General features: G+C 41.8%; 1 protein-coding gene across 1 annotated transcript in view; it reads right to left on the bottom strand.

Annotated features, from left to right (window-relative positions):
* Positions 1 to 486: 486 nt before the first annotated feature.
* Positions 487 to 11191, bottom strand: part of CCDC134 (coiled-coil domain containing 134) — a 28116-nt gene continuing 17411 nt past the window's right edge. The window contains exon 8 of the mRNA XM_083156563.1: positions 487 to 782. Coding sequence (XP_083012689.1) covers positions 657 to 782 — 126 coding nt within the window. The 3' untranslated portion in view covers positions 487 to 656. The remainder of the gene's footprint in view (positions 783 to 11191) is intronic.

Below are 11191 nucleotides of genomic sequence, written 5' to 3'. Positions count from 1 at the left end.
AAAACAGGACATGCCATGCAAACACCCCCCTACCCCCACTGTGACAACAGGGACATGTGGAGTCTTATTGTAACTGAACGTGTTAGTACATTTGTTTATGGACTTTCTTTTAGATATTTGCTCAATATGGCACTTACAGTATCAGAATTAAATAAATGCGCAAATTCACTAATTTAAATGTCTGATTCTGAGCTTACTTGCTTTTAAATGCAGACCAGATTAATTAATCTTATTAAACACTATGAAACCAAATAGCATTTCCAAAATACAGTAAGAACTGCTTCGGGCCCTCACGTACATTAAAGAACCTCTGGACCCTTTAACAGTCAGGTTTACATAAGGCATATACTGTAGCTGCTTGCACACCTTTCATTGCAGCATTTGATTTTATAGAAGTAATTGTACAGAACACATTATTTCGGGTGTGTGTGAAACAACGATAAATAATTATTTTCATAAATAAAACGAGTGCTTTAAGCAATTAGGTGGTTGGTTAAGTTTTTATTTATGTTCCTGCTACACTCTACATTCAGTGCTGTAACAGACCTGGGATTCCCAATCTCTGCTGTTCCCAAGAAATTGTGTTGGCACGTGTATTACTCCTGTAAGGCAATCCTCAGACCAGCTACCTGCGCACATTATTTCCCCTCTCTGTGTTATAACTCGGACCTAGAGCGAGTTATCCGAGGACCTTTCCGGATTTCCTTCCTTTTCTCTTCCTTCCGTCTTCTCTTCTCCTCTTCTCTCAAAGCTTTCTGGAAAGCATCTGTATTGGGCAAAAACTAGACACAAGAAATATAAATGTAGATGAAGACTGATAACCTCTAAAATAGCTACATAGCTAATTCACAAGATTATTGAATGTACTTCACATGAACAATATAATTTCATTTCAAAGCAGTTCTCTTTGCTCAGATTAGACCAGCCTAATAAGGTCAGCGATTTGCCATTGTTAAGTAGTTTCTGTACATAGAACAGATTTCATCGAAGAACTTTCATCATAGAAGATAAATGAATAGAGCAATTGGTGTGACTACAGTGGGAAAACGGATTCTCTGGTTGAGATGTACTTACCAATGGCGTTACATCCAGCCACCCATCGCATTCACACTAATCGCAATGTGATAACAGTCATTAGGTAAGCTGTCATTAATACTTTTGCCACCTTGCAGAATTATGAAATACATCTGAAACTTTGGTTTAATCATATTTGGATAATTATAATATCTGGGCTGTTTTATTTCCGCCCCTCATACTTATCTCTGCTTTTGTGTGCATCCACCTTTCTCTCCCCCCATCATTTTTCTTCCATCTTAAATTGGTTTTAGAATATAGAGTAGAAGCTGTAACCAACATTATCTGGGTCTTTCTGTCTCATTTCACCTAAGCTTACTTTTGTCTACAAGTCTGATTGTTTCTGATTTCCCTCTCTGTCTTTCTGTCCCTTATACCATAGACTATGAAAGCCAGTGCTCTGCAGCCATGTGTTTCCACGGAGCACATGATCAGCAGTTTATATGCAGATATATCAGCCATCCGCTGTACTGCAAGGTCGATGCATTATGTCTGAACACCGTCGTTCACAGATCAGTGGAACATATTGACTATTGCTTGAAACAGGTGGGAGGGGTCAGAGGCTGACTGTCATGAACTACCAACATAACACCAATTTATATATGCAGTTGATTATAGACATAAACTCAAGCTGGCAGCACCGTTTAGCCACTTGTTAAACTACTCTGGTTGCAGTGACATGCTGTGGGTTAAGGCAGATGGGGCGGAGCCTATTCTGTCATACTAAAAGTATTCACCAGAGTTTTAAGTGTATAAATTATATGAAAAATACAAGGAATATGTTAGAAATATCTTCTTTGTATTCTTCTTTTTTTTTCTTCTTTCAATTCAGTAATTTTTGGTAAAGTTTTGATAAGAAAATCCACAGTAAAAGGACATATCAATTTTTGAGATATACAAATAAAAGGTAAAATATCATATGTTTCATATCGAGGTGCTCTCATAATACTCATTCACAGAATCAGAATAATACAAATACCCGAAATGGAGTTAAAAATAAAGAAGTATATTGGCAGTGTCATATGTCATTTTAGGTAAACATAACCATACCAACAAAATGTCATAGATCAGTGGTTCCCAACCTTTTTTCTCTCCCATACCCCTTGATTAGGCTTTTCATTTATAAGCACCCCTCCTCTCAATTTGAAATTTCCACAGTACTTATGAGTGGAAGTGAGCGAAATGCGTGTCCTAATATTAAGGAGTAGCCGTGGATTAGTATATGGTCAGGAATCAGGTCCGTCTTTGTCTGGCCGCTGGCTGTGTATTGTCTCCAGAGTTCCCGCTAACGCCTGCAGCATTAATGCTTCGGTACTTGTTTCCTAGCACGGCCACCACGATTGCTATCGTGGTGGTCGTGTCGGAAAAAATCGTGTCGGTCGCATACCAAAACGCACACGATGTGACCGACGCGATGTACCCGATTTCTCCATAGGCTTCAATGTTAAAATAATTTAACATTGAAGCCTATGGAGAAATCGGGTACATCGTGTCCATAGGCTTCAATGTTAAATTATTTTAACATTGAAGCCTATGGAGAAATCGGGTACATCGTGTCCATAGGCTTCAATGTTAAATTTTTTTAACATTGAAACTGAGTCCATTTAACATAGTAAAAAATGGTAAAAGGGCCAATATGGGCCATTTCTCATTGGGTATGGCCCCGTCATGTGTGTAAAAAATAATGGCCCCCCATTGTGGCCGCCACCCCCACGATTGACGCGAACCCGAAGCGAGCCCGCGAGGGGCGGCGGTGCGCATCCTCCGACCTTAAATTTAATCCGCGTTAATCGTGGGGGTGGCGGCCACAATGGGGGGCCATTATTTTTTACACACATGACGGGGCCATAGCCAATGAGAAATGGCCCTTATTCGGCCTTTTCCCATTTTTTACTATGTTAAATGGACTCAGTTTCAATGTTAAAATAATTTAACATTGAAGCCTATGGACAAATCGGGTCCATCGCATAGGCTTCAATGTTAAATATTTTAACATTGAAGCCTATGGGGAAATCGTGGGCATCGCGTCACATCGTGTGCCTTAAAGTTAAGGCACACGATGCCCGCGATTGTGGCCGTGATAAGAAACAAGTACCAATGCTTCTTCCACCAATGTCAGTGTGGGGCAGATGTTCACAGGTAGCTCTCAGTGAATTGCTGGTTGGGCAAAAGCACGAGTAGACGCTGATGACGCTCCAGATGGAACTGGAAATGACACAATGTGGTAGACTTCTTTTGCCATTGGGAGACTTTTTCTTCTTCCGCCATTACCAATGTTATTTCCAAGTACCCCCAACTGGTCTGCAGAGTACCCCCAGGGGTACTAGTACCCCAGGTTGGGAACCACGGTCATAGATAATATATATATCACAATAATATCAAAATATGAGAGAAAAAAATTATTATATGCCCAAATACTAGAAATCCCCCAAATAAACCTAGCCAATACCCTATATAGCCTAATCCCCCCACCAGATTAAACCACTTTGTTACCCTCACCCTGTATAGCCTAACCCCAACTTATGGATCCCCATATATCCTACAATAACCTGATCAACACATCTCCCAATTAAACAAATCCATACAGTATAATAACTGCATGGATTGACTGGGGTGATAAAGCAGCGATCTTTAGTAGAACAATACCGACATTCCCATCACTATTGGGATATAAAAGTCAAGCTGCACTATAGCAAAATAATAACATCATGGATAGAATAATATTTAAGCAATTCAAACACTCCAACATATGTAAGGAGTGTTCAGTAAACTATAATACCGAGCACAGGATCATTAAATATTAATTGGGCCAAGGCTTTTTTTTATCTGCAGAGCCATAAAAGTAACAGTTCCTCCATGAACCACACTAGTCTAATCAACCCCCTTCCCATCCACCAAAATAAAGGATAATGGCTACATGGAATTACTGAGGCAATACACTGTTGCCCTTAGCTAGGTCAAGCCTGACTTTACCATCAGTCTTAGAATATAATACCTTATAAAAAGCAGGGATCAACAGCAGTGATCCAAGATTGAATACCCCCCTAAAACTAAATTTGGCAGGTAAATAATTTCTATAGTAGATTAACCCCTTCCCGCCGCAGCCAGTTTTTGCCTTCCTGACAGAGCCCTTTTTTTCAAATCTGACAGGTATCACTTAAGTGGGGATAACTTTTTTTCGTCGATACAGTCTGTGTTTTTTTGTGAAAAATACCAAAATGTCGTAAAAAAATGTTAAATTTTGCAATTTTCAAAATGTTAAATTTTCTGCTTGTGAGACAAATAATCATACCACTCAAAATAGTTAATAACTAACATAGACCATATGTCTACTTTATGTTGCCATCATTATTTCAACCTCCTTTTAATTTTTTTGGACACTAGGAGGCTTAAAATATGAATAGCAAATTCTCAAATTTTCAAGAAAATTTCAAACACTGATTTTTTTAGGGACCAGTTCAGTTCTGATGTGACTTTGAGGGACTTGTATGTGAGACACCCCCATAAATGATGCCATTTCAAAAACTGCCCCCCTCACAGTATTCAAAACAGCATTTTGGAAGTTTGTTAACCCTTTAGGTGTTTCACAGGAATTAAAACAAAATGTAGGTGAAATTTCAAAATTTCATTTTTTTTGCAGATTAGCAATTTTAATACATTTTTCTAAGGAACACAGTAGATTTTACTAGAGAAATGTGACTAAAAATTGATTCCCCCAATTCTTTTGTTTTCATAAATATCCTATATGTGGCCCTAGTGTGCACGTTGACCAAACCACAGGCTTCATAATAGAAGGAGCACCTACTTGATTTTGGAGCCTCCTTTTTATGAGATTATTTTTTAGGCACCATGTAGGTTTCTAGGCACCATAAGATGCTAAAAGTTAGGAACCCCCCACAAGTGACCCCATTTTGCAAACTACACCCCTCAGGGAATTCATCTAGGGGTATAATGTACATTTCAAACCCCCAGGGGTTTCACCAATTGTGGTACAACTGGGCAGTGAAAATTAAAAATTAAATTTTTTACACAAAAATGCAGTTCTGGCTCAAAATTTTTCATTTTCACAAGGAATGAAGGAGACAAAGCACCCCAAAATCTGTGCCCCAATTTCTCCCGAGTACGGCAATGCCTCACATGTGACCAAAAAATACCATTTCGGTGCATGGCAGGACTCAGAAGGGAAGGAGTGATTTTTGTATTTTGCAGCTCAGATTCTGGTGGAATTTTGGTGGGTGCTTAGTCGCATTAGCAAGACCCCCAAAGCACCAATACAGTGGAAGCCCCCCACAAGTGACCCCATTTTGCAAACTACACCCCTCAGGGAATTCATCTAGGGGTATAGTGTACATTTCAAACCCCCAGGGGTTTCACCAATTTTGATACAACTGGGCTGTGCAAATGAAAAATTACATTTTTTTTACACAAAAATGCAGTGCTGGCTCAAAATTTTTCATTTTCACAAGGAATGAAGGAGACAAAGCACCCCAAAATCTGTGCCCCAATTTCTCCCGAGTATGGCAATGCCTCACATGTGACCAAAAAATACCATTTGGGTGCATGGCAGGACTCAGAAGGGAAGGAGTGATTTTTGTATTTTGCTGCTCAGATTCTGGTGGAATTTTGGTGGGTGCTATGTCGCATTAGCAAGACCCCCGAAGCACCAATACAGTGGAAGCCCCCCACAAGTGACCCCATTTTGCAAACTACACCCCTCAGGGAATTCATCTAGGGGTATAATGTACATTTCAAACCCCCCGGGGTTTCACCAATTGTGGTACAACTGGGCAGTGAAAATGAAAAATTTAATTTTTTACACAAAAATGCAGTTCTGGCTCAAAATTTTTCATTTTCACAAGGAATGAAGGAGACAAAGCACCCCAAAATCTGTGCCCCAATTTCTCCCGAGTACGGCAATGCCTCACATGTGACCAAAAAATACCATTTGGGTGCATGGCAGGACTCAGAAGGGAAGGAGTGATTTTTGGATTTTGCAGCTCAGATTCTGGTGGAATTTTGGTGGGTGCTATGTCGCATTAGCAAGACCCCCAAAGCACCAATACAGTGGAAGCCCCCCACAAGTGACCCCATTTTGCAAACTACACCCCTCAGGGAATTCATCTAGGGGTATAGTGTACATTTCAAACCCCCAGGGGTTTCACCAATTTTGATACAACTGGGCTGTGCAAATGAAAAATTACATTTTTTTTACACAAAAATGCAGTGCTGGCTCAAAATTTTTCATTTTCACAAGGAATGAAGGAGACAAAGCACCCCAAAATCTGTGCCCCAATTTCTCCCGAGTATGGCAATGCCTCACATGTGACCAAAAAATACCATTTGGGTGCATGGCAGGACTCAGAAGGGAAGGAGTGATTTTTGTATTTTGCAGCTCAGATTCTGGTGGAATTTTGGTGGGTGCTATGTCGCATTAGCAAGACCCCCGAAGCACCAATACAGTGGAAGCCCCCCACAAGTGACCCCATTTTGCAAACTACACCCCTCAGGGAATTCATCTAGGGGTATAATGTACATTTCAAACCCCCCGGGGTTTCACCAATTGTGGTACAACTGGGCAGTGAAAATGAAAAATTAAATTTTTTACACAAAAATGCAGTTCTGGCTCAAAATTTTTCATTTTCACAAGGAATGAAGGAGACAAAGCACCCCAAAATCTGTGCCCCAATTTCTCCCGAGTACGGCAATGCCTCACATGTGACCAAAAAATACCATTTGGGTGCATGGCAGGACTCAGAAGGGAAGGAGTGATTTTTGGATTTTGCAGCTCAGATTCTGGTGGAATTTTGGTGGGTGCTATGTCGCATTAGCAAGACCCCCAAAGCACCAATACAGTGGAAGCCCCCCACAAGTGACCCCATTTTGCAAACTACACCCCTCAGGGAATTCATCTAGGGGTATAGTGTACATTTCAAACCCCCAGGGGTTTCACCAATTTTGATACAACTGGGCTGTGCAAATGAAAAATTAAATTTTTTTACACAAAAATGCAGTTCTGGCTCAAAATTTTTCATTTTCACAAGGAATGAAGGAGACAAAGCACCCCAAAATCTGTGCCCCAATTTCTCCCGAGTACGGCAATGCCTCACATGTGACCAAAAAATACCAGTTGGGTGCATGGCAGGACTCAGAAGGGAAGGAGTGATTTTTGTATTTTGCAGCTCAGATTCTGGTGGAATTTTGGTGGGTGCTATGTCGCATTAGCAAGACCCCCAAAGCACCAATACAGTGGAACCCCCCCACAAGTGACCCCATTTTGCAAACTACACCCCTCAGGGAATTCATCTAGGGGTATAGTGTACATTTCAAACCCCCAGGGGTTTCACCAATTTTGATACAACTGGGCTGTGAAAATGAAAAATTACATTTTTTTACACAAAAATGCAGTTCTGGCTCAAAATTTTTCATTTTCACAAGGAATGAAGGAGACAAAGCACCCCAAAATCTGTGCCCCAATTTCTCCCGAGTACGGCAATGCCTCACATGTGACCAAAAAATACCATTTGGGTGCATGGCAGGACTCAGAAGGGAAGGAGTGATTTTTGTATTTTGCAGCTCAGATTCTGGTGGAATTTTGGTGGGTGCTATGTCGCATTAGCAAGACCCCCAAAGCACCAATACAGTGGAAGCCCCCCACAAGTGACCCCATTTTGCAAACTACACCCCTCTGGGAATTCATCTAGGGGTATAATGTACATTTCAAACCCCCAGGGGTTTCACCAATTGTGGTACAACTGGGCAGTGAAAATGAAAAATTAAATTTTTTACACAAAAATGCAGTTCTGGCTCAAAATTTTTCATTTTCACAAGGAATGAAGGAGACAAAGCACCCCAAAATCTGTGCCCCAATTTCTCCCGAGTACGGCAATGCTTCATGTGTGACCAAAAAATGGCAGGACTCAGAAGGGAAGGAGTGATATTTGGATTTTGCAGCACAGATTCTGGTGGAATGTTGGTGGGTGCTATGTCGCATTAGCAAGACCCCCAAAGCACCAATACAGTGGAACCCCCCCACAAGTGACCCCATTTTGCAAACTACACCCCTCAGGGAATTCATCTAGGGGTATAGTGTACATTTCAAACCCCCAGGGGTTTCACCAATTTTGATACAACTGGGCTGTGCAAATGAAAAATTACATTTTTTTACACAAAAATGCAGTTCTGGCTCAAAATTTTTCATTTTCATAAGGTATGAAGGAGAAAAAGCACCCCAAAATCTGTGCCCCAATTTCTCCCGAGTACGGCAATGCTTCATGTGTGACCAAAAAATGGCAGGACTAAGAATGGGAAGGAGTGATATTTGGATTTAGCAGCACTGATTCTGGTGGAATTTTGGTGGGTGCTATGTCGCATTAGCAAGACCCCCAAAGCACCAATACAGTGGAACCCCCCCACAAGTGACCCCATTTTGCAAACTACACCCCTCAGGGAATTCATCTAGGGGTATAGTGTACATTTCAAACCCCCAGGGGTTTCACCAATTTTGATACAACTGGGCTGTGCAAATGAAAAATTACATTTTTTTACACAAAAATGCAGTTCTGGCTCAAAATTTTTCATTTTCACAAGGAATGAAGGAGACAAAGCACCCCAAAATCTGTGCCCCAATTTCTCCCGAGTACGGCAATGCCTCACATGTGACCAAAAAATACCAGTTGGGTGCATGGCAGGACTCAGAAGGGAAGGAGTGATTTTTGTATTTTGCAGCTCAGATTCTGGTGGAATTTTGGTGGGTGCTATGTCGCATTAGCAAGACCCCCAAAGCACCAATACAGTGGAACCCCCCCACAAGTGACCCCATTTTGCAAACTACACCCCTCAGGGAATTCATCTAGGGGTATAGTGTACATTTCAAACCCCCAGGGGTTTCACCAATTTTGATACAACTGGGCTGTGCAAATGAAAAATTACATTTTTTTACACAAAAATGCAGTTCTGGCTCAAAATTTTTCATTTTCATAAGGTATGAAGAAGAAAGCACCCCAAAATCTGTGCCCCAATTTCTCCCGAGTACGGCAATGCCTCACATGTGACCAAAAAATACCAGTTGGGTGCATGGCAGGACTCAGAAGGGAAGGAGTGATTTTTGGATTTTGCGGCTCAGATTCTGGTGGAATGAATGGTGGGTGCTATGTGGCATTAGCAAGACCCCCGAAGCACGGTGAAATGATGAACCTAATAATCCATAGATGTGTGGTATATTTTAAAACACTCCTTTATACATAGGCCGGGTTTGTCGGGGCAAGTGTCACACTGGAAAATAGTTTGCTTTCTTATTCCCTTTTTATAGCAAACTTTGCACCCTTTTTGTGTCCTGCCCTTTTTTCCAGTGGAGGGGATTTCATCAGGAAAATGCTGCCCTGGTACAATACGGGGGCCAGTACTAGAAGTACTGGGGCCCTCTGCCTGCTGGTTCCCAAATATTAGGCTCTTTATGACTTCCTCTTGAAAGTGCATAAATGTCCCCCTCTGGCTGGTAGAACGGAATAGCACGTAAGCGTTATACAGTGCCATCTGGATGATATACACGGCCAGCTTCTTGTACCAGATTTTTGTTTTCCGCAGGGCACTGTACAGCTTCAGTACCTGATCTGAAAGATCCACTCCGCCCATGTACTTATTGTAATCCAGGATACAATTAGGTTTTGAGGTGTGGGTACTGGTACCTCGTACAGGGACGGAGGTGGTACTGTCTCCGTGAATTGTTGTCAGTATAAGGACATCCCTCTTGTCCTTATATTTGACCAACAACATATTTTCGGTGGATTGTGCCCTGCTTTCACCCCTTCTCATTACTTGGGCAATGTGCGTTTTTGGGAGGCCTCTTTGGTTCTTGCGCACAGTACCGCAAGCTGCTGTACCTCTTGAACCAAGGGCCTTAAACAGGGGGATGCTGGTGTAAAAGTTATCCACATAGAGGTGATAACCTTTATCCAGGAAGGGGTGCACTAAATCCCAGACAATTTTTCCACTAACACCTACGAGGGAGGGGGGGCATTCTGGCGGTTCAATTCTTGAATCCTTCCCTTCATATACCCTAAACCTGTGAGTGTACCCTGAGGTGCTTTCACACAGCTTATACATTTTTATGCCATACCTTGCCCTCTTACTGGGAAGGTACTGGCGGAATTTAACCCTTCCTTTAAAATGTATAAGTGACTCGTCTATGCAAATGAATTTATCTGGGATGTACATCTCTGGAAATTTGGCACTGAAATGATCAATGACCGGCCTGACTTTGAATAGCCGGTCAAAGGTGGGATCATCTCTGGGTGGGCACTGTGCATTATCGTTGTAATGCAAAAATTTAAGGATTAACTCAAAACGAGTCCGGGTCATGGCCATACGGTAAAGTGGGGTGCTGTACAGAACATCTGTACTCCAATATTGCCTAATTTCTGGCTTTTTTACTATGCCCATATGAAACACCAGACCCCAAAACGTCATCATCTCTACTGCATCTACAGGGGTCCACCTAGCAAATGATGACGTGGGGTTTTGAGCAATAAACTGCTGGGCATATAAATTAGTTTGGTCCACCATTAAATTTATAAAATCATCAGAGAAAAATAATTTGAAAAAGTCAATTTCTCTGAGACCTGTGGAATCAAATTGGATTCCTGGGATGGCCAAAAACTCAGGAACCTGGGGCTCAAAATTGTCTGGTGGTGGGGTCCATACGAGATCAATTATTAGGGGGGGGGGGGTCTCAGCTGCACTACGGGGGCGTCTTTGAGGGGGTCCCTCATCACTAGAGGAGGAAGAGGAGCTTAAGATGAATCCTTCAAATTCCCCGCTTGCCTCACTGGCTGTGTCAGAGTCAGAGGCAAGCATGGCATATGCCTCCTCCGCTGAATACATTCTTCTGGATGACTGGGATGACATTTGGGATGACATTTGGGATGCCATTTTTATTTTTGTGTTTCTGGTAATGAAATGTTTCAACACCTGTATAGTGTAGGGGGGGGTACAAACTTTATTTCAACCCGGGGGGGTATGTAGTGTGTAGTGTGCATGTAGTGCAGAAAAAAAAAAAAAGGTCCTGCGCCAAAAATTGAGCACAGATGTTGGTCAGTAACGTCCGTCACTGAACAGCGCT

The sequence above is a fragment of the Crinia signifera genome, chromosome 8 (genome assembly GCF_055691185.1).
Source record: "Crinia signifera chromosome 8, ASM5569118v1, whole genome shotgun sequence".
Lineage (NCBI taxonomy): Eukaryota > Metazoa > Chordata > Amphibia > Anura > Myobatrachidae > Crinia > Crinia signifera.
This window is presented reverse-complemented; position numbering and strand designations above follow the sequence as displayed.